The sequence below is a fragment of the Gymnoscopelus microlampas genome (assembly GCF_963454915.1).
Source record: "Gymnoscopelus microlampas genome assembly, chromosome: 2".
Classification (NCBI taxonomy): domain Eukaryota; kingdom Metazoa; phylum Chordata; class Actinopteri; order Myctophiformes; family Myctophidae; genus Gymnoscopelus; species Gymnoscopelus microlampas.
In genome coordinates this window covers 40,949,914-40,975,505 of record NC_139939.1, presented here as the reverse complement: position 1 = coordinate 40,975,505, position 25,592 = coordinate 40,949,914, and the positions used below count along the sequence as shown (strand labels likewise).

Genomic DNA, 25,592 nt, shown 5'->3' with positions numbered 1-25,592 from the left:
AAAACGATGTAGAGTGCTTAATCATATCAAAACCTTAAAAGCAGATATTATATTCCTACAAGAAACCCATTTAAAAAATGAAGATCATAAAAGACTTAAAAACAAATGGAGTAACCAAATCTTCCATTCAAAATTCGATTCAAGAGCCAGAGGAGTGGCGATTTTAATAAATAATCAAATCCAATTCACAGTTTCAGAAATAAAAGCAGATGTAAATGGAAGATACATAATTGTGTCAGGAATACTGTTCCATACTCCAGTCCTGCTAGTTAATGTCTACGCCCCTAACTGGGATGACTTAGACTTTATGAATAGACTTTTATCTAGCCTTCCAGATTTAAACACTCACAAACTCATCTTTGGAGGAGATCTGAACCTAACGATCAACCCCTTGCTGGACCGTTCAAACCCTAAAAGCCTTTCTGTTTTAAAAATGTCCAAATCCCTATCAACATTTATGGAAGACAGTGGATGTGTTGACCCCTGGAGGTCACTAAACCCTCAGACTAAAAGCTTTTCATTTTTTTCAAATGTCCATCAAGCTTTCTCCCGTATTGACTACTTTTTTATAGACAAATATTTTCTTAATTATGTGACATCAGTAGACTATCTGGCGATAACAATCTCCGATCATGCACCACTTCAGCTAGACATCTCATTTCCTCTAAACATTAAAACACGCCCTCCCTGGCGCCTGGATGCTTTGCTGCTTAGAAATGAGGATTTCTGTAAAAAAATATCTAGTTCTATTGACAACTTTCTGGCTGAAAATAAATCTGATTCGGTCTCTGAATCACTTCTGTGGGAGACGTTAAAGGTGGTTTTACGCGGTGAAATAATTTCTTATTCATCCCATGAAAAGAAAAGAAAAAATAAACGTTTTAAAGAACTCACAGAAGCAATATCAACAATTGACAGACAATGTGCTATAGACCCATCTCAACAACTTTTTAATAAAAGGATTAGTCTTCAATCAGAGTTTAACATTCTCTCTACCACGAATGCAGAGAGAATGCTATTACAATCTCACGGCTTAACATATGAATATGGAGACAAAGCCAGCAGGCTACTTGCACATCAGCTTAAACGACAAGCAGCCTCACGATTAATCCACCAAATTAACGATGAGTCTAATCAAACTATTTCGGACCCCCAAAAAATAAATGATGTGTTCAAATCCTATTACTCGACCCTATATACAGCACAAGAAGTTAATGAAACAAATATGAAGTCTTTTTTAGACGATCTTAATTTTCCAACTATTAACGTGGAGGGTAAAAACAATCTGGAGAAACCTATAGAGCTTAAAGAGATTGTTACAGCAATTAAATCATTGTCTAATGGCAAGGCTCCAGGCCCAGACGGCTTTACAACTGACTTTTACAAAACATTCATTGACAAGTTGGCCCCCATTCTGCTAAACGTTTTTAATGAATCACTCAAAAATAAGTCTCTACCGCTAACACTCACACAAGCTACTATAACTCTTTTGCTAAAAAAAGACAAAGAACCCACTGAATGTGGCTCATATCGCCCTATCTCACTTCTAAACCAGGAACAAAAAATATTGGCGAAGGTTTTAGCCCAACGCTTAGAGTCTGTCATCGCCCAGATAGTCACACCAGACCAAACAGGCTTTATTAAAGGCCGCCACCTGTTCTTTAACATTAGAAAGCTGTTGAACATCATCTACACATCGAACGCGCTTCTCCCTCCAGAGGTCGTTATATCACTGGACGCAGAGAAAGCGTTCGATCGTGTAGAATGGCCTTACCTTTTCTCTGTTTTACGTAGATTTGGCTTTGGTGAAACATTTGTGTCACGGATCCAGCTGTTATATTCAAATCCACTCGCAAGTGTAAACACAAACGCATCGCACTCTTCCTTCTTCCGCCTAGCTAGAGGCACACGCCAAGGTTGCCCGCTATCAGGGTTACTCTTCGCTGTTGCAATCCAACCACTAGCCATTGCGCTAAAAGATTCTCAAATGATCCAAGGTATTACTCGATACGGGAAAGAATACAAGACCTCCTTGTACGCAGATGATCTTTTACTTTACATTAAAAACCCAATACAATCAATCCCGGCCGCTGAAGCTATACTAAAGGAATTTGGCTCGTTTTCCGGCTACAAATTAAATCTGAAGAAGAGTATATGCTTCCCCATTAACACCTCGGATCAACAAATTCAACAAAAAGATACCACCTTCCAACTATCACACGCTGGTTTCAATTACCTAGGAATTAACATCACACCAAAATTATCACTTCTTCATGAAGCCAATTTTGTACCATTGATAGCAAATATAAAATCTGACTTTCAACGTTGGAACAACCTGCCTCTATCACTGGCGGGAAGAGTGCAATGCGTAAAGATGACTACCTTTCCTAAGTTTCTGTACCTAGTCCAGTGTCTTCCAATATTTCTGCCCAAATCCTTCTTTAAAACTATAGACCAACTCATAACTAGCTTCATCTGGAACAATAAAACCCCTAGAATTAGTAAAAAAATCTTACAAAGAAGGAAGATTGACGGAGGTTTAGCCCTTCCTAACTTTTTAAACTACTACTGGGGAGCTAATACTCATAAAATAAATTACTGGCTACATGCACCGGACATAGACTGGTGCTCCCTGGAACTTCAATCGTGTCAGGTAGCCTCACTACCAGCCCTAGTTTACTCATCTCTTCCTTTATCTCCCTCCCGTTACTCACTTAACCCTATAGTTTTGTCAACCCTAAAAATTTGGATACAATTTCGACGTCACTTTAAATTTACCTTACCATCTATACAGGCTCCCATTAAAATGAACCACTTATTTACTCCTTCTACCATAGACTCGTCATTTAATAGGTGGTATGATGCTGGACTTAGGTGCTTTAAGGATCTGTACATGGATAATATATTTCATAGCTTTCCGTCTCTATGTTCTGAATTCAATCTGTCCCGTGATAACTTCTTTAGATTTTTGCAGATCCGTCAATTTGTAAAAGACACATTTGGTTCATTCCCACACCTTCCTAATAATCAGAAGTGGGAAAAACTGCTCCTGATCTCACCAACGGAGAGTGGATTCATCTCAGAGAGCTATACATTTATTTCATCGTTAACTGAAGTTAATACACAACGATTAAAAAACAAATGGGAGAGAGAATTGAGGATGGAGCTGACAAATAAGTGGTGGGCTGATGCGTTGTATAGAGTGAACGCAACTACCTCCTGTGCACGGCTCAGCCTAATCCAACTGAAAGTAGTACATAGATCTCATCTTAGTAAAGCCAGGGTGGCTGAAATGTACCCTGATGCTGACTCAAAATGTGACCGCTGTGCTCAGACACAAGCACACCTTACACACATGTACTGGTCCTGCCCACACTTACAACTGTTCTGGTCACTTGTGTTTGACACCCTTTCGGAGGTCTTAGAAACTGCACTGCAACCCTGTCCACTGCTAGCTATATTTGGCACACCAGCAAATTCCTTACAATTTTCGAATCGAAAGTTAGATATTATTGCCTTTGCAACTCTCTTGGCAAGAAGAAGAATACTACTAGCTTGGAAATCTCCAAAGCCACCCTCTCACTCAATTTGGCTAAACGATGTGATGTACTTTTTAAGCCTAGAAAAAATTAAATTCTCTCTTAGAGGAACCACTGAAGGCTTCTATGAATCATGGAGACCTTTCATTGAATACTTTAATAATCAGACCTCTCGAGAGTAGAAAGCTCCGTAGGCAGCAAGTATAGCGGTCAGTGGATTTCGGTGTATCTCCGTTGGGTGTATGTGACACAATGACAATGGCTGTGACCCATGATGTGACCCATGACCTTGCTTGTACTTTTTTTTTTTTTTAGTACTTAATCTCAGTTACGTCGTTGTTTTGTTTTTTTTGTTGCTTATTTGTTGTTTTTTGTTTGGGGGGGATTGCATGTTGTCTTTTGGCTTGTCTTGTTATGTGTTAAAAAAAAAAGAAAAACAATGGGGGTGACTATACGCAATGATTGTGTATGCAATGATTACTGTAACACTACTGAATTATCCCCAATAAAAAAGTGTTATAAAAAAAAAAAGTAAATGCCCGGTGACCTTTTGTTGTTCCGAGCTGTTGGCTCAACCTAAAAAAAAAGAAATCATGTCCAAAGGGACACCTCTGCGAAACATTAACTCCATACTTCCAAAAATACATATGGCACCATAACGATACAGGTTAAAACAACAGAAAAGTGGGTTAACTTAGTGACTTCCAATAAGCCATTATAACCATAACCCTCAAGAAATGTCAAGGGGTAAGAATCATTAACACCTCTTGGATGGCGTAATGCCAATTGACAGGACATTCTAGAGAACAACCTTCCTCCAGGCTATAGGCAGTCTATTGCATTTATTCACTTACAGTATGTAACCGCAGCCTGCCCACAAATACTATGCACCAGGGGAAGAAGGTTGTAAGTCGAGTCTTTGCCAACGCATCAACCAGTCTAGACACGTCAACCTTGGGTCCAGCTCAACAATGACCTGCAGAGATCGTCTTGTACTGTATCTGTGATTCTTTGCAATGCGCTCATGGAGCAGGGATTCAGCATTGTAAACATTTTTTGTTTTTAGATTGTTGAAATTGTGGCGTGTGAATCAATTGAAGAGCATAACTTCAACATCTCAGTGTAGGAAACACAATAAGGAAATGTGTGAGCAACTGAAATAAAAGGGATTTTCAAATTCAATCTGGTGTGTTTTTGGTTGGGCACTGCAGAAGGAATTTGGACGCTTAAGAAACCCAATGGAAGAAGTGAAATGATTATGTAACATTATTTCATGATTTAATGCCACTGACAGCAGTGATACTACTGGCTTATGATATCACTGAGTTACTTGGAGATGTACAACCTGGAGATGTAACAGTGTGTAAGCTCTTTGTTATGAGACTGGCTTGTGACTGTGAGTCAGGAAGGAACTGATGAAAGTGAGCTAATGGCTAAAAGAGATCACAGGAGCACTACAGCAGAAACAACGACTTTGCTGGTAATCTTATTTTGGGGTTACTGGAGTAGGCTCATTACCGGAAAGTCTGTGGTTCAAATTCCGTTGGGAAAGTCTGAATGTCTTAATGAAAGTGATTAAAAAGCTGTGTGAAGCAGGGCACTGCTGAAAATAATAGCATCATTTCAGAAACCATTTGTAGTAATACCCATATTTAAAAAAAAACATTATCCATCAGATAGACTAAATGTATGAATACATTATACATTTATTTTACATTATGTGATTCCATTATTTTTTCAGCATGTGATTTGTTTATTATGTATTGTTATGTATTGTTGTTGTGATGTCATTCGTCATGTTGAGTGTTTCTCGTTGGAGGACCACAATGGAAATAAGCCCTCTGGCTTTATTGTGTTTTCATCCTCTGTGATGCGAAAGTGCTCTTGTGCTTTTATGTCACCAAATAAAATCAATCAATCAATCAATCAATATTATTATTATTATTATTGTACGGGAGACATGGAGCATTATCACAATGTTAACTGGACATTAATCATTTGCCTCAAATTCTTTATTGCTTGACCCTGCCGTTGATTATTGCTGACAAAATAATCAACTGAATAATCAAGAACATTGTGAAATCACACTACGGGAGGGCTTACAATAATAGAACACCTTGGGCTGTCCATTACTAAATTAAAATACTGTAGTGCGTGTGCGTGTGCGTGTGCGTGTGTGAGAGTGAGAATGAGTGAGTGAGAGAGGGAGAGAGAGAGCGAGAGAGACAGAGAGATGGTGGGGGTTGGTAATTCTGTGGTCATTATGAGTCATACCCCCCCACCTCTACACACACATACAATAATAGAAAGTGGCCATCACTGGGGACCTGGCTTATGAAACTGTAGCCATGGTGACAGGATATACGAGTTACCTATGCAAGGTTACCAAACAGTGAATCGGCATGTCTGAATTAGGCTATGTAACATATTTCACAGGTTCTGGATTTGTCTCCATAAGCTATGCCTCGGTTTCAGATAAGGCCCTGAGAACCTAATTTGGACCCTGCTCAGGAGGTGGAAATACCCTGAGTTCTGGGAACCTAGAACTCAGAACTTATCATTTCAAACATTTTTTTAAAACAGCAAAAATAGCAGATCCACAAGCTCACAATCTAAATGCCAAAACCAAAATCATACCACTGATCATTTACCTCACATTATAACCTCACCTAATTATGTCACAGCCGTATTGTTTTTATAGAAGTCCATTATAGACTCTGATCTTTGCTGAGCGAGTCGTTGTCAGCAGAATCACTTGACCTTTTGAATTCCATTTGGCAGTTACGGGCCATCCACACTAAGAATGATAATTATAATGACTAGACCATACCCGGTCGGCGCAGCGCATCCGTGGGGGGATATGCGCACATGATCTGGCAACCCGGGAGGCAGTTCGTCCCATAGCTGGGCAGCCCCGTAACCATGGCGACAGTGTTTGACACAAAAACGCTAATAAGAAGCTAAGATTTGATGAAATTGAAAAACGGGCTTCACAGTTGCGTTCAGATGGTAATGGTCAATGGCTGTGTGCAAAATCAGAGCAATTGGTCCAGCCAGTGAGGAGAACCGGGTATCTTCACTCACGTACTCACCACCACTACAGAGGTTACTAGAATTATAGTATGATAACTGTGAACATCCACAGTGATGGGCGATAACATTCTGTAAACTATGGTACCAAGCACACGTTACATGCTCTAGCTGTGTTACTGTTACTGATGTACATTGTGCAGAGAAAGAACAAGAAAAGCAGAAGGGCATGGGGTTCATGTAGCATAGAGTTACAGTAATAATTGCATACTTGCATAATCCAACACCGTTACAAGTGTTGTTGTCTTATATACAGTAGACGAATCGTATTCATACTTTCATATGAGTCAACATCCATTTGATAGTATCCTGCCGATCGTCAAAGAGGACATCAGTAAGGACCAAACAAAATGATGAGCCATGTTGAATTTGAGTGCTGTGTTGAGTTGAACATAATGTGTACATGATGCCCTGTAAATTCGGATAGATTTTTGATTGGCTGTCAGTGGTTCTATCATTCAAATGATATCTCTCTGAAAGTGATCCCAATGATATCATTCGCCAGACTGGAATACACTCATGTATGATTGCTTGTGTGTCCGGATGTATGTGCACGAGTACAAGAGTGCGTGCTCAAGCATGTGTGCTTGTGTTTGAACTGTATACGTGCAAGTGTGATCATGCTTGTTTGTGTGCCTTTGCCAGAGTGTGCCTTTATTTGTCTGTTTTATGAAACAAGAAGTCAAGATTGCATTGAGAAATCTCTCCACAGCATCAACGGAGAGGGAGAAAAAACAAAACAATGCAAAGCACTCACACAGGAAACTAAATACTGTGTGTCCTGTCCTCAGGTGATCCAGCACTAATTCACAGTAAGACATTAACCCTGACCATATAAATACTATTTCTCAACATGGAAAGGGGGAAATCTAAAACATTATTCTGTGCTTCTCTAAAGTTAGTGTAAAAACTAACAGCATTCTCTTAAGGTGAGACAAAGGTAAAGGTGACTGTGTGCGTGTCTGTGTGTGTGTGTGTGTGTGTGTGTGTGTGTGTGTGTGTGTGTGTGTGTGTGTGTGTGTGTGTGTGTGTGTGTGTGTGTGTGTGTGTGTGTGTGCACGAGAGAGAGAGAAAGAGAGAGAATATGCAATAGCTACTGTAAAGATTTACTATTTAAAACACAGAAAGTTAAATGTACACTGCCAATTTTACTGACCCAAATCCATTACCAAACCTTGAGTTTAAGTAATGTAATTTCACAGGAAATGATGGTGGATACGGTTCAGAGGTGGCTGCAGGATGAGTCATGGGTCTCAGGTGTCAAAGAGGTGTGAATCAGGTTACGTTTATTAGCAGCATGTGTAAACACACGTTGGGTTTAGGAAATGCAGGGGCTTTATTCTGTATTGTGTCAAAAGAGCTCCTGCGTGGGCCGCCGATGGCCGAGTGGTTAAGGCGCATACCACATAATAAAGGCTCTAGCCTGACAGCGAGTCCTCGGTTCGATTCCCGGGGCGAACCTTTGCTGTGTGTCATTCCCCGACTCTCTCCCCATTTCCAATCTACAATGTTCTGATCAAAATAAAGACATCATCAAAATCATGAAAAAAACAGTGAGGTCATACAATTCTTGTCATTTTAGTGCAAGAATATGATGCACGCGCTGAACACCTTTGAGTCAAGTCACACAGGTGACAAAATGATGCAAAAAAGTTGAAATTTGATAGCCTTAAGCCCTTTCTACTGAACAATTGCCCACTCACCTTTGCAGAGGTAAAAAGATGATTCTGGAATCTGCAGATATCCGATCATTTTTATCAGAGCTTTGTTGATTACTGAGGGGAATGTGTCCTTTGGACAAACCCTCCACTGTATTGGAAATGGAGTAGGCTAATGGACACGGCAAGATTTCACCCATACTGTATCCTCATCAAGGTAAGACTGCGTTCATGTGATCACTGATGTGGTCAATATTATAAATTAATAGCGTGATGGAGTTGGCATGAAACTTAAAGCCTAATAGCAAAACTGTGGCCACAGTTGCAGAAACGGTAAACACGCCGAGGGAACTAATAATTCAGCTCTAAATGCGTCAAAGAAAAGGGAAAAAAAACGGTTGAATTTGCATCATGTCATGTCTATATGCATAGATAGAAGCAATAGATCGTTGACATCTCTTTTCTTTCTTTTTTATATGTGTTGACAAATGTTGGGCACATAAATATTTAGTTTGAGGTTTGGCACTATTGTAATTAATTTTGCATGAAGAATAAAGCATACGCAAGCTTTGATCCCATGTAAATCAGCCTCAGAGCAGACTTGAGAAATAGCGGACCTCCCGCAAAATTCACAGACAGAAAAAGATGAATGAATCAGACTACTAACGTGGGAAGTTGCGTAAATTCCTTTACGTTCAAAATATGGGCGTAAACAGCTTAGTGAATCAGGCCCATTATCTCTATAGTCATGTGATCAAGACGGATCTGTCCAATTTTTCATATTCCATCCTGATTGACGAATTCCGAACATTGCTGGCCCACAATAAACTACCTGATCTGGCGGTGACCTGTGCTCCGAGGAGCACTTTTTCTAGTTTACATTGTATTCACAATACAGTAGTGTATTAGAGAAAGTTCCATTACGTACCAAAACATATTCACTGTGTCCTTACAACGCTTTTCCATGGATTATATATACTGGTTAATACACTGAATAGCACCACTCCATTGCAAAGTGTCACCCAGTAAATAGTTAAACAAAATCCAGTTATACAACATAAAATACTGGATAACATGACACCGAAACAAACCCAGTCCCTCTCTGTATTGTACAACCAGAGGATATTAGATTTTAACAGGAAGTTTTCATGTCCTCTCCTGACCACGTGCTGTGGTGTGCAACCAGCACTGCCACAATAACAAAATAGTAATGCAATCTGTTGCGTGTGTGTTCACTCCCTCCTCTATAACTGAAGCTTCTATTGTTTTACACGCTAATGTAACGCCCCCTCTCTCTTACTCACACACACACACACACACACACACACACACACACACACACACACACACACACACACACACACACACACACACACACACACACACACACACACACACACACACACACCCCTTTATTATCAAGGACTCCAAAACAACATGCTGTCTCACGGTTGTCCTGTTGCATACGCTACGTAACGGTATGGTCTTACCTCACGTAGAATGGAGATATTGGTCTCTCCCTCTCATCTGGGGATCTGGGAAAACAAAAGAGAATTAAGGAGAATTAATAGAATGTATTTACAGATTACTAAAAACCAGATAAATGCCCCACCTCTCCTTCCTGGATCACTATTGGTGTTATTGGGAGAGAGTATAGGCTGAACACGGCCATAAAGCCTTTTGTGTGCACAACAATACCCAACGTGGTGCTACACATCAGCTGCTTTTGTTCAGCCTGTCTCTGGTAATTATTATGAACTATGGAGAAGTGGGGAGCACCGCCGCTGATGCTCTATGAATGTAGGCTAGTGGCCTACCACTGGGACACAAGCCAACGCCGCATTATGAATTTACACAACGATTTTGAAAAAGAAAAAATGGATATTGATGTTCCACCCCCCCCCCCCCCCCAATGTGCTCTGACTTGACTGTTCTCCTGGACTAACCCATTCAATCCGGGAACGCATCCGAGTCATTTTAGATTTTTAGCTATAACCATTATTTTATACTTTGGCTATAAAATTGCGGATCTACAAGCTCATATGAGCTTGTAGATCTGCTATTTTTGATTTTATTTGTGAAAGTTGTGCAAATCTTTGAATGGGGGGGGACATTTGTAGATGCGTTTCTGGATTGAATGGGTTAACAAATAAATAGGAGGTGGCCAGGTGGGATGTTCAACTGCTGTTGTGTTTAATGAGCTGTTCAATGATCCTGTGTTGACTGTGTTTACTTGACACGGATATATGTTTACTTCATGATGTAAAGACTGTAGAAATGGAGCAAATTCCATCCGTACGCTGTTCGGAAGGGAAATTAACACTGAGGATTTGACAGTCTATTAGCTCTGGGAAATAAATAAACACTCACAAACAATCACTAAGACTAATCATGTGTTGTACAGTAGGTGTGTTTTTAATTCTCAAGACTAAACAATGGGCACTCTCTAGCACACAGGAGAAGAATGAGGTGTTATTGAGGGGGACTGCTCAGTAAATATTTGGCACGGTGGCGTTTTGTGGTACGTGACGATCTGCAGTGTGGTTTACGGTAAGAGGGGGCTGGACGTGTCAGGAAGGTGGGTAGGAGGGGAAAAAAACACGGCATTTCAGCCAGTCAGCAGTCACACATCCAAAACAAAGGATTTGGGTTTCAAGTCAGTCAGGAATCAAAATGGACCAAAGTTCACTCACCTTCCAAAGTCTTCTCACATGACACTATCTAGAAGAATTGTGTGTGCTTGCGTTTATGTATACGTGCGGGTGTTCTCTAGTGCAAGGTTTTTCGCACGTACAAAATCACCTTATGATACAAGCTGCATTTGAAACTTAATACATCAAATTTGTAAATACCTAGCGGGAACTTGGCTGCAAATATTTTTGCGCGCGTGCACACGCACACACACACACACACACACACACACACACACACACACACACACACACACACACACACACACACACACACACACACACACACACACACACACACACACACACACACACACTCCAATGCTCTTAGCTGGTGTTATACAGTCTGGCAAGCGTATTAAAATAATGTGTGCCGTCACTGATGTCGTGAATTGCAAAAGCGGATATCCTGCTTACCCACTACCTTACTGAAGGGGATAAAGAGCAGGCTGTGCCAGGGGGACTTGGAATAGCCCTGATCCCCCTCCAGAGGAAACGGAAAACTACCGACAGAACAGTAGAACAAGGCCATTTTCTTTTCTACGGGTTTATGAGTTTATGAATGAATCAATGATGCATCATGGTGAATGAAAGATGGAGAATGAATCAATCAATCAATCAATCAATGATTCAATGAATTAATCAATCAATCAATCAATAACAAATACAGGACCTAGACCAATGTCTTTGTGGTTAGAGTGTCCACCCTGAGTTTGGGAGGTCTGGGGTTCAATCCCCAGCGTCTCTGCTTGGCACACAGCATCAAGGTTTGGCTTGTGGGGGCTGTGGAACCCTCCATACCTGTGGGTTGATTGTTCTTCAGCGAGAATTGAGCTGTTGGCTGTTGCCCCTTGCGGACATAAGTACCTGCCCCTAGGACTGGCAAGAAAATCAACCTTGATTAGGTTTGGTCTAAAAACTGTCTTAGCGGCTGTTAAATCCACCATGACAGAGTCTCTGGGGATGTCCTCCCCACACTCAATTCCCCTCCCCCCAAAAACATCAGCTTTTATAAGGATGATCATCATGGCTGCTGGGCATTCTTAGCATTCCTTGGGGCATAGGGTTAGCCTGTGCCATACCTAAAGCACTTGGCTGATAATCCTGCTTGAGCCATTCTCTACTATACCTTGCCTGAAGTGTACATTCCATCATATACATGGGTGTTAAAGGAGCACAATAGCATCATGGTTCAGGGCTTATGCTGAGCCAACCAGGGGTGTAGAAGGCCTTCTGAGGAGACTATTACTATAGAAGTGCCTTCAGTACTCGTTAATGTCTGTGTTGTTGTTGTTTTGTCTAGTCAATAGAAAACGTGGTAAGACTTTATATTAAGGCCGGGTCTATATTATGCGTTATAACCACATTTATAGTGCACTTCTAAGGCATTATCACACTTGTTATAAATGTTTATAATTATGCATAACAACTTATAACAAGGTTTATGAAGTATTATAACTTATAATACTATAATTTATAAGTGCTGGTCATAATGCATTATAACTACCTGGTAACACTTTACTTAAAGGTTGGGTCTATACTACATTATAATCACATTTATATGCATTATAATGCATTATAATGCTTCATAACATGTGATATAAATGTTTATAATTATGCATAACAACTTATAACAAGGACGCTTTATAACTATGGTAGTTATAATGTGCTGTTCCACTGAGCTTATAATGGATTATGACAAGCACTTAAAATGCGTTATAAACGTTGCTATAAGTTGTCACGCATGACTATAAACATTTATAACGAGTGTTATAATGCCTTATAAGCGCATAATAATGCATTATAGACCCAACCTTTAAGTAAAGTGTTGACGAAAATGTTATCACAATTACCTTTAGACCTGCTAGGATTTATCGTCTTACTAAGAGGATCAAGAGCAAACAAGATAGATGAAAGATTCAAGGCAACAAAAGATCAATTAAATTATAACTAATACGGTGTCTTAGTTGTATATTCTACATACATGCTGCCATAATGCAGAGGCTGCTTTTGTTTAAGATTGAGCTTTTATGAACCCATCACCGGGAATGCAATGTGATTTCTTTGGCTATTCAAAAATAGCAGATATACAAGCTCATAGCATGGCACAGAGTGCTATGAGCTTGTAGATCTGCTATTTTTGAAAAATTGTGACATTTTGTGCAAATCTTTGAATATTTGTTTAAGCGAACATTCGTAAATATTTTGTTCCACGGACCCGCAAAAGCAAAGATTTGAGTTAAAAAGCATATATTCAAAGACTTGCACACATTTTCCACAATTTTTCAAAATATAGTAGATCTACATGTATGCTTGTATATCTGCTATTTTTGAATAGCCAAAGAAATCTTAAAAATTACACAGATACTTTCCCGGTCTTAATGGGTTAATGAAAAGTGCGTTGCCATACGTATATTTCTACCAAGTTGCATGAGAACTGGTTTGAGCCAGCTATAATGGTTAAGTAAACTCCAGGCTGGTTAGTCAAGCTATCATTCTGATGGATGACACTTCCTCACAGATGGCCCACAATGCCCATCGCTCACACCACACCGCAACGTTCCTCACTCCCACCTGCTTACAATGGGCTTCTGAGAAACCACAGGGTTACATCACATAATTCAGTGAACCGTGACAGCTGCGTACAAAAGCCTGCATGCATCCCCTGTGTGGTGACTATGCAACGCCCCCAAAAGCCTATACGTTCACAAGACACCACTATGTTGGTTCTGCAGGGCTGGTGGGCCCTGGCTTGTAAGGTACAGTACAGTACAGTATAGTATTAGTTACAGTATACTGTAGCTGAGGGATATTACTACGTTCATCATAATAAGAATATATCTGTTCATGGTGTACATGCCAATAATGTGCTTTACCTAAATTTATTTGCACCACTATAAATCATAAAAGCACATTGTAGCAATACTCTGATATACTGTATATAAGCCAGAGTGAATTGGGTAAACGTTTAGCAGGGAATGAATTTTCCATAGAATTCCACCATCAAGCTATTGCATTTTCAGCGAGAGGTTCAATATGGAGAAAAGCATCTCACCCAAACACAGACTCTGAGATGGGTGATTTGAACTGGTGGGAGAGAGACCAAGCGGGACCTGACCATGACCCCAGAGACAGCAGGGACACCCAGAAGCAGGAGGAATGAAGGGGGCAGATGTTTATTACGGTAAACATGTAATTCAGGAGCACAAAGCCTGAGCGCATCATGTTACATGTCAAAAACAGCAGATGTACAAATCACAATGCATCGCAGGCAGGACACGCTGTGAGCTTGTAAATCTGCTATTTTCTGCACAAGACACTGGCACAAAGCCAAATAGGAGGCTCATGTGGGCAAGCAAAGCAGATTGTTATGACTTGGACGACAGTGTGTGACTTCTGCACAAGTTATAAATTATACCCTAATTGACACCTCCATTCCATAATCTCCCAAAACTGACTTTTTGTAAACTTATTTTGGCATCACAAAACTTTATTGCAGTAAAATAAGACAGAAAAAAATATGAATTTCTGGTATTCTACGCTGGGCTCTGGTAAATCCAGTTTGTGCCAGTTTGGGCCTCTCGGTGTTACAGTATGCTGACACAGTATGTCTGACACATACCTATGGAAAGTAAGAGCAAGCTGACAAGTAGCCATACGATTTATTTTCCATATATCTAACCTCACAACCTCAGCCATAGAGCATGATCTCCAATTTGCTGTGTTTCCACATCACAGCCACTTTTAATACTGATACTAGTGTTATGTTAACCACTTATACCCTATATACTTTAGTTACTTATTTATTTATTTTATAATTTATTTACATTGGCCGCAGTCACCCAGGGGTGGTCTCCTCCTTTTTTCTTTCTACACCAAATCTCTTTGATGAAAATAGCCAATCTACAACACGTTGCGCCACGTTGTGAGCTTGCAGACCGCCTATTTTAGCCTATTATGACATGCCCAGAATAGGGACTCTATTTTTCATGTGGTTAATCCACATTTTGACTTGCATTCTCTTTGTTTTCAATCACACATAGAAGATTATCACTGAAATGTAGTGCATTCCATCCAAAAAGAGCATAGCAGGGGCGTCATTTAGGGTCCACGGGTATGGCAATTGCCAACTCCTAATGTTTGCATTTCACCTAAAATCTGGTTGTTATGCATGCTTTCTCCAATTCTCAACATTTTTGCTTATTTTACTTTCGCATGCTTCAATGAGGCGATGATCTTTCACTGTGTGTGTGTGTGTGTGTGTGTGTGTGTGTGTGTGTGTGTGTGTGTGTGTGTGTGTGTGTGTGCGCGCACACACGTGCGGCCATGTCTTGTTTGTATGTGACTGTCAACTACCCTCGCAACTATTATGTTCCCATATCCCTCAGGAATGCCTTTACAAAGTCATAAAATAAAATCATAACACATTCAATTCATTTAGTGTTTAGGAAACACCACAAGAAGAATACACATTGATATCTTGTCGGGAAATACTGTGAGATGTGCGTGTACGCACGCATTATCACCTTGATGTGGACTATCCAGTTATAGAATGTTTGGGGGATTCTGTTGCAGGTGGTTGCAAGTTTAAACAAGGCTCGAGAATCTTTGATCTGAACGGTGCTTTAGCCTAGGTCACTTTAAGTTTAAAAGTGTTTTGCCTCCTTGATAAGTCAAGCACTTTAGATGTGTGACTACTAGCATCCATAAACATGGGGCACTCCTCAGAGTTATGTGCTCCACTGTAGCTGCCATGCAATAGTCAGCTTGTGTTGCATTGCTCGCACAAGGAGAGAGCCAGAGTGTATGCCAGCAAAGCCAGACTGAGTACGCACATTGCTGGAGGTACCCTGTCATACTGTCACTGGATCAGTCACCCAATACGACCTGATGAGTCGATTTTTAGGGTGTGGCCACTAGCCCCCCACTGCCCCAGAGATTTACAGCCACCCTGCAGTGGTGTGGAAAGCTGTTGCCACTTAATGGAGACATGCAGACACCCAAACTATTAAAAGAGCTGTACAGTAGTGATCAGCCTGGCACATGAAAGAAATCTGTTTCATTTGCCAGGTACTGTACAGTATAGACCACCGTTTCCCAAACAGTGGGTTGGACCCATCTTTGGTAGTAGCAATTTTTATGGGCCGTGAGTAAATATCTCCTTCTTTCCGTTTCCTACATTTAAACAAATAAATATATATATATAAAAATATTTTAAAAAAAAGTTCAAATTAAAAAATCACAACTTTTCACCAATTAAAAACAATTCCAACATTTAAAAAAAAAAATCATAAATACAATTAAAAAATCCAATTATTTCCATAAATAAAACATTTTAAAAGTTTAAGAAGTAGTGAAAACAGCAGATCTACAAGCTCACAACGCGGCGTAAAACGACACGTTGTGAGCTTGTAGATCTGCTATTTTCACTAGTTTGGGTCCCGGAAAAATGTCTAATTTCTCTTTCGGGTCTTCAGCTAAAAAGTTTGGGAACCACTGGTTAAGACTCTAGAGAATGTTGAAATGTCAAATGAGGTTGTCTTTGGTGATGCAGAAGCTATGAAAGATGCGATAGTTACAGTAATACAAGAACTAAATAGCTTTTTCTTTTTTAGTAGCCTGATGCTGTTGGAAATTATACAGGCAATTTAAATAGCAATGTTGATGATACACAGTTCCAGCTCCAGTTACTCATTGACCCACTATATAGAAACCTTTGCACAGCAATGTGTGTGGCAGGGTACTGTAATCCATCCTGTCTGTCTGTCTGTCTGCAAAAGTATGCTTAATTTATACTCTGTTTGCTGAAAATAGCAGAACTACAAGCTCACAGGGGGTGGCACCAAGATAAATCTCAACTACGTGTCTGCTGAGTGAACTACTGTGTTATATCACACTGTATCTGGTGCTGACATTATTTGATCACTCATTAGTATCTTATGAAATGTCACTGGTATATTGGATAAGCTGCAATGATAGTATAATAGCCTCATTAGTTCTCAATTTAGTGTGTTGGAAAAACATTTATATTTATAGTTGGTCTGTGCAATACAGTAGAAGATGATACATGGACTTGTCTTGTCGCATTAGGTATAATACATCAAATACTGTTCACGAGACTAGATTTTATTTTATTGCGACCGTAGGTCGCATTTACTATAGAAACCTGCTCCAGGTGTCCGTGCGTCCCTCCGTCACACACGTCACACTTTTGCCCTGCTCATATCTCCGCACCCGTTGCCCCGATCCATGCCAGATTTTGCACACACACTCCTTACCTGCCAAACTACACCCTCCAAGGACCCCCGGAGCTCCAGGGACCCCCAGCTGCCTCGGGGACCCCCAAGTGTAAAAAATCAGCACGTCACACTTTTGCCCTGCTCATATCTCTGCACCCGTTGCCCCGATCCATGCCAGATTTTGCACACACACTCCTTACCTGCCAAACTACACCCTCCAAGGACCCCCGGAGCTCCAGGGACCCCCAGCTGCCTCGGGGACCCCCAAGTGTAAAAAATGAGCACATGTGGACAAATTACCAAATGACCACCCCAACGGGGCTGCTCACGGGGCATTCCCGGGGACCACCCACTCCTGGTGCTCCAGAACGGATGCAAAAGTGGTGGCGCCCCCAGTGGAGGACCCCCTGCCACTGCAGCTCACATAAAATGCCGTAACTCGGGCTAGGAGCGTCCGGGAGAGCCGCGGCCGGTACCTATTCGTCCGCCAAGGCAACGCGGACACCCCACCCCTAATTTCTCACATGGCCCTCTTCTAGCGCCACCTTCAGGCCGCTTTTCACAACACATTTTTGCCCACTACTCCTACAGTTTTGCCCCTAAAAACACGCAAATTGCTACACACTACACAGTATGTCTACACTCATGTCATCAACATGCCTGCCACCACATTTCTTAGACCACCAAACAAAACTATACATTGCCCACACAACTAGGAACCAATCGCCGTTACAGCCCTCTTCTGTATACATGTGACCTACGGTCGCTTATCTCCCGATTAGGGAGTCTTACTGGTTATATTTTATACTTACTTCTCTCTTATATGCTTATTTTTAAGGCCATAATTCTGATTCAATCAGGTCCAGGTGTGGATCCAAGCTGCATCCTCCCCAACAACAGAGAGACACAGCTGTAGCCTTGCTATTCCCAGGGCTGGAGACACTTGAGACTGAATGGCTCTGGTTTCAGGTACTTAGAATAAGCTTTTTGACATGACAGCAGCTCATTGCAACACAGCTTTAGCCCCTCAGATGTGAGATGGCAGCCGGATGCTCCGGATTCTTCACCCACACCCCAAGGGTGATATGACATGTCATCTACGCAAACAGTGGCCATAACCTATTTACCATACTTAGGTTTATGCCTTACCTAGGATTCCAGATGGGAATGCTGTGCTGGTACTGTGTTAACAGGTTAAATGTGGGTTGCCTGTTCGCAGGCCACTTCGAGACATTTTCTGCAAAATGGGCCCCTCCCGCAAAGTTGGAAGCCAATCATAGACAATCAGAATGGAATATGACAAATCTGACTGAACAATTTTGATCACATGACTCTATATGGGGAGTTGCGTCATATTCTAAGGAAAGCAGGGTGATTGTACAACCTACAGTTCAACAGTTATAGCCCAAAAGGTGAAATGGCCTGCTGTAGCGACACCAAGAGTCCAATTTGAATTTGGGGTGGACGTTCTTAACACATTGGCTGCCAAACACGGTTCAAACCGTGTTTTCACAGAGTAGCGCTTTGGTGCCGAACATGGCTCAAGCCGTGTTTTCAGTCTTTTTTTTTCTTCTTTTTTTTTTCCACACGGGGGGGTGGGGGGGTGGGGGGTGCTGGAGCACCAATGGAATCACCCATGAACACACTAAGAAGTAAGGGACAGATGGATCACCGTGCCAAAAAATCTGGCTCCCATCCGCTTCCATTCTATCTCCTTGCTAAAAACCTCTGTATCTCCTTAACTTTTTACAGTGGGCAAAACGATGCACGATCGCTCCGCAATGGTGACTCGCATGAGACATGTTGTTCCAGGCTTTAGCCAGGACCATCCATTGCTGTGTACGCATGCATTGTTTACGTGCGTGTGCTCGCCGTGGATTCCACAGCTCTAAACAGCGCAGCGTTGCAGACGGTGAGATTTCTGGCACCGAACGTAATCTGTTATTATAAAATTCTGGCACCCGATGTGTTAATTGGCCTACTGCGAGTGCGCGTGCAAAGTTTCATGCTGATCGGTCCAGCGGTGACAGATAGACAGACACACGGACAGGGGCGAAAACATAATCCCCACCCTCAGCTGTTCTGGCTTGGAGTTGATACTAAACTACACAATGAATGCATTGTGTAGTTTAGTTTCTTTCTGGCTGGTTTCTTGCTGAAAATAAATTGCTACAGTATGTAGAGAAGTGGTTCTCAGCTGACTTGGCACTGGGACCTTGATTTTGAATTGTCCAAGAAGAAGACAGTAAGCAATGTGAAGACTGAGCTCAGACATCAAATAAGGCATGATGATCATAAGTACTGACCTATTAAGGGCCTCTAGACTCCCAGAGGGGGTGATGTCAGAGGGGGTCCAGGGAGTTCCATTGTCCGGCGTGCCTCGGTGGTGACCTGGGTGTGAGGCAGTCGTCTCCATCATCTCCATTGGGCTATTCAATTCTGGGGTCAGGGTGAGAGACAGCGGCACAGGCAGGGGCCTCACATGGGGCAGGCCAATAGAGGGGCTGGGATGGGGTACTATGGGCTGTAATGTATTCTCAGTATTCCCCTTCCTCACCTGTGGAACAGACATAGAGGTGAACAACAGGTGAGTCTCGTGACGGGGGAAATCTGAGAAGTTATGAGGTAAGCGATACGTACCGGATAGTATTTCAGTTTTAGCATATGCATTCAAATACATGGGTGTGTACACCCATACAGCTCATCATTAGTGCTATCATAACTATCAACCTTTGCTCAGGTTACTATGAACCATTGCATTTGAGGATGTGCTGTGGTGAGGCAGAGTGGGGGTAATAAAAGACCAATAAAAGCATGGAAGCAAATGAGCTCCCAACCTGTAAAACTGAAGGGTTACAATCATGTTTGTCTTACCTTGCTGACCCAGACTGTGTATAAATTACATGAGCCGTCTGCTGCCATGCATTAGAAGAACCTCAACCTAATGACAGACTACTTATTTTTTTCTTTTTACATTGCAAGTAAACCAAGTTACACTTTTACAAGAGTGATAGTTGTATGGAGACAGAGAATGCATAACATTTATAATGAGCTGCCTGGTCTCTTGGTGTGCATGTTGTAGTCATGTGCCTGTCTGGCAAAATGACCTACATGAGAATTCTATCTCTCCTACCCGGCAGCAGACTGGCTCTAAAATGGGTTTGAAGTATTGATAACACGAAAAACAGATGATTTTGAATAAAAGCTTGGCTATAAATAGCAGTCTGTAGCTTAAACACTGAAGTACCCACATGGCATCCCTATTCTGGACATTTCATAATAGGCGAACATTCTGTGAAATAGCAGATCTTCTGTACAAGCTCACATCACATCATTTTGTGACGTATTGTGAGCTGGCAGATCGGCAAAGGAAAGGGCCAAGTACAGACTCCTGTGGGACCCTGGTCAACAAAGTATTTAGGATTTAACTGGTTAAGAGGCTCTGCTTATTTTTGTTTTACAATGATCAGGGGAACATTTCTATTTGGAGTCTAAACTAATTGTTTTGCCTACACTCTATGAATGATGCCTCCATCTAGTCAGGGGTTGACCAAGTTAATGGGGGTGATGGTGGAAATAGCCCCCAAAGTTCTCTTTAGCTCTGGTATGGATTTTTCCCCTCAGTACTTGTTATTTGATTGAGCTAAATTTGTCCTCCACAGCATGCCGTAGGGAGAAACCTTTTGCAACAATCCATAGTTAGGTCCCAGGCCCACATTTGTCTATTAAGTGATTTTTGTTCAAATAAGTGTTAAATAGCCATATATTCTGCTGATAGACTGGTCAGGATACCAATTGTATACAACCAGGAGAGAGAGAACTCAAACAGGACACAGGATAAACAAGTGTAACTGGAGGTGATGACACAAAATTTGATCTGGAACATTATGAACTTTAAGTTAATAAATGGGTACTCTATGCTGATTGGATAAAACTGGCAACGCACCAGAAAATGACATTTCTGTTTATTAAAGAGTTGGAGAGACAGGGAGACCCCTGTTATTGAACACTATATAGCAATGAGTACTCTATAGATATGAATATAGAGCTTTAATGTTTCACACAAAAAAAAAATACTATCTTTAATTATAATGAGATAAAACACAAATGTATTTTGTTGTATAAATGAAACATTGTGTGCATCAAGTTTGTGAAAAATGGGACATTGTGTGCATACATTTCCTGCTTCACCCATACAAGGTTCAAACTAAATTCAAACAAAACAGAAAGTGTACAACATTGAAGAAGGAAGTTGATGGAATAAGGGCCAGATTGACCTCTTTTAGCAAAAATGAGGAAGTGAGCTGGTTTCTAAATCAAGGATTAGCTAATAATATTGATGTGATGAAACTCAACACGGCAACATAAAGAAGAGGAGAAAAAAAGCACAAGAAATGTGCCCATACATGCCCTACAATATAGGGACACCAGGTTTAAAGTAGTTAAATAGTCATCATTTGACCCAATTATTATGCTTTTCCCCCCTAGGTAAGTACACTGCTGTACCTGCATCTTCAGGCTTACTGCAGTTTCTGTTTCTGTATGTTTATCTACCTGTCAACACACCTCAAAACTAATGGCCAGTTGCCAATGCCATTACATTTGCTGTGGATTTGCATGCTCCCATGAAGAAGAAACCTGTTGATTTTGCTGACCCCCTGACCTTTTCTCTAGCACCACCATCAGGCCAAACTTTTAATTTTCAAATGAGAATTCTCTTGACCCCTTAGATATACAGACACAAAATTTGATGTGCACAACCATGCTCCCAAGAGGAAGGGACCTAAAGATTTTGGTGACCCCACCACCTTTTTACATTTGTAGGCCTTGGTGGAGTTCTGCAGACTCTGCACTCTCTTTGCATTATTGCACTGTTTAGAAATACCTTTGAACGTGTTGCTTACCTGGTGAACAACAAGCCACAATACAGGACATTTACGTTAAAGGCAATGCTATGATTGACACGTGTATGTCACTTTTTAAATAGATAATAAGATTGCCTGAGACAGACTAAAGCTGAAGCTTTGAAAAATGTAGGGCAGGTTTCCTTTCTGGCAAGATTGCACACATTTTATTGACAGGTTTCACAACCGAGAGAGACAGCATTTTCATGTGCCAGGCCCTCCAGCTCTGGGGCGTACTCTGCTCTGGGGCGTACAGCAAACACACGTCTCCTTTTTCCTGACAGACTAGGTTAATTTACAGCCTAACAGAGCAATAAAATGCACAAAGATGATTATGCTAATCTACTAATAATTCATACTTTGTCGTCATAGTGCAGAACATAATGAGCTGCACATTATTCTCACGGTGCATGCGTGCAGAACTAAGTGTTGTTAATGTGCCAATAACATACTGATATGCCATCTGTCATTTTAGGTGTCTCCAAAGTTTTCTTTTTACAAAGAAATCAGAGGCTTTCAACTGCCACCACAAATGGTCAGATCACAGTAGAGACAATATATTTTAATACTCATCAGTCAAGCTACATGATTCAGTTCCGGTCCACATCGCTCCCAGCCAGTGACACAGGTTATTAACAATGTCAGGCCAGGCAGCCATATCATTAAGATAAAGTCTGAAATACAGCCAGCAGGGAGGAGTTTTGGTGGTAATCCATACGCTGCGTAATGGGAAAGGATGGCTTTTATTCGTCAGCTATGTGCAGTCATAAAGGTTAATATTAACAGCTGTGATTAATAACGCTGTTAGAGCAATGAAGCAGCCATCTAGTTTATCAACAGGGAATTGTGGGAGTGGAGTGTTTTACGAGTGCCAAAGGAGCGAACGAATGTTGATAACAGTGATCGGCTGTTGAGAAGAAGAAGGAACCGTCGCACACCAAGTATGATTCGGAAAGTGAATTGTGTCTATTATAAGAAATAGTACTCTGCTGAACAGTGTGGATGTTTCACAAATGTTTGTCGATTTGTGGGTGCACTGTGAAATCCAATTGTGTAGTGTTTTGTGGTCTTTTACCCATAGGCCCATTTTTATACGTTGTGAGTAAATATTCCCTTATTTTTTGTTTCCTACATTTTGTTTTGAATTATTCTTTCAAAAGACCTTCCAAAAAAATCAACATTTGTCATTAAGAAATTTCATCATTGAGACATGTTTATCACATGAATCTAGAGACAATGAGTAGCGATTTGTGGGTTGTGGACAAAATTAGTAGGAGTAGCAGCAAAACATTTTGAATATATGCAAAATGGTGAAAGAAATTTCAATTGGATCTACTGAAAACATAATCTCCGTTCCTGACCTTGGGCCTGGCAGAGAGATAAAAATAAGCAATGGTAAATGTCATTGACTTCCAGAAGAAGACAAAACATCCTCCATCAACAAGGCCTTATTTTTCCACTCCACCAAGCTTAATCCCATTGTCAGCTAGTTCAGCAGTGTTGCCAGGTCTGCTTATTATAAGCGACTTTGGGCATGTTTTTCTGTAAAATATTGGTAGTTGTGCGTTTTTTGGGGCTTGTTTCTAAAGTGTAGTTGCTTATTTGGGCTTACTTCCTAAATGTGGTTCTCAAGCCATTTCCATGTCAAGGACCCCCAAATTAATATGTATTTGTCCGCAGACCCCATCTGAAAAATATTTTGAGGCCAGGGACCGCCATACAAGATTTGTGTTGTTCAATTGTTTCAAAATGATTCATACTTTTTCAAATACAAAATGAAAATAGCAGATCTACAAGCTCATAGAGCGTCGCATTGCGACGCACTGTGAGCTTGTAGATCGGCTATTTTCAAATAGCCTATGGATAGGTTTAAAGTGATCATGTGGCCTAGTCGCTTCTTTTGGGCTTGTTTTCATATAGACCTGGTTGCTTATTTCTCTCGCAAAATCTGGCATCAGTGCAGTTCAGCACTTCTATTATCTTCTCTCTGGCGCTCCACGTGACATTAGACTTGGCCCATGCCTGTGCTTATAACAGCCAGGGAAACATACATTTCAGTGGCCTGTGGTGGTAACAGTTTGAATGCAGAGTTTTAAAAGATATGACTACTTAATGACTGTCATGTACGAGCTCACAAAGCATTCCACACAACACCGTGATGCAACTAAGTATAAATTATTGCTTAAAATGAATGGTTAGACTCATCAGCACTTTATTGTTGCAGAGAAACCCTACCGCTGTGAAGAGTGTTACTCAGTACACTAGCCCCATCTGTGACCACCCCTTTCACTGTAGCTCTGGGACTCTATCACATGGCATTGTCATCCAGAGTTGTAAGACAGAGTGATATTTTTTTTAATGTCAGTGAAACAACCGCTTAAACCGAGTTTCTGTACTCTTGTAAGACCCTTGCCCTTTGTGCTTTTCATTTGGGGGGGGAGGGACTAAAACAAATTTGCCATGTAACATTTTTTTCTTAATTAGGATCTATATGAGGCAATGCAATAATATATGTATTGTAGTAAGTGTGCAATGAATGCTTCTGTCAAAATCCAATAAACAAACTTTAAAAGCTTGTTTCACAGACGTCTTTAATTAATTCCACCACTCAATCTTTACTATAAACATAGGAAATGTGGACTTAAAAAAAAAAGTATATGCCATTGGGAAATAAGTTCAAAATAGACTGTTTTGCCTGGCCCGACAGTTTTGGATGACAATGCTAACATAACACAGTTCTGAAAAGAAAAAAACATGTGAGGGTAATACAACACAAACAAATGATCCAACGTCATAATCCGATTCTACACATATTGACCTATTTGTAACAGTGTTCTTGTATAGCAACAACTCAGAGCATAGAGGGAGACTATGGCAAAGCTCCTGTTTGTCTGTCACTATGATTACTGTGTTGTGGAGGTTTCCTCCTGCCGATCACTCTTTATCAAATTAAGTCATGTGACTGTGAGTCGCGAGGGCGCTGGTGCCATCAGACTGTCATGACGACACTGGCCTCACGCCATTCGAGACGTGCAGTACTGTAGGCAGGGTAAAGTATGAGAAACCCAGGAAGGACTTGTTTTACATCAAACAGAATTTCCTGTTTGGGACAAGGGGATATCGTCAAAAAATATATTTTTCTAAAGTTTAACGAGATAAACGTAATAAAAATAAAAATCTACATGACCCCAAAAAACGTTTCACCCATTTAAAAAACGAATTCACCGACCTTTTTTTCTGGCACCCTTAAAAAAAATAAACCTGAAAAAATAAATAAACCCCTTGAAGTTGAGGTACTGCATTGTATACAACAGAAACATATGTATACTGTACCTTCTTTTTCCTTGGCGTGGCTGTTGGGGTTTTGATGGAGGTGTCACTCAAAACGTCATTGACGTCTGGTGGGATACTACATTTCGCCTGAGAATAATAATAGCAATTACATTATAGAAACATCAGTGATGAGTCTTAG

The 25,592-nt window shown here is 40.9% G+C and overlaps 1 protein-coding gene across 2 annotated transcripts in view; it reads right to left on the bottom strand.

The window, feature by feature from the left end:
• fam13a (family with sequence similarity 13 member A) overlaps positions 1-25,592 on the bottom strand; it is a 91,488-nt gene that overhangs the window by 38,875 nt on the left and 27,021 nt on the right. For both annotated transcript variants that reach the window (XM_084080410.1, XM_084080411.1), the window contains exons 7-9: positions 25,454-25,540; positions 19,523-19,773; positions 9,778-9,822 (exon numbers count right to left, since the gene is read on the bottom strand). In XM_084080410.1, the coding sequence (XP_083936536.1) occupies positions 9,778-9,822; positions 19,523-19,773; positions 25,454-25,540 (383 nt within the window). The remainder of the gene's footprint in view (positions 1-9,777; positions 9,823-19,522; positions 19,774-25,453; positions 25,541-25,592) is intronic.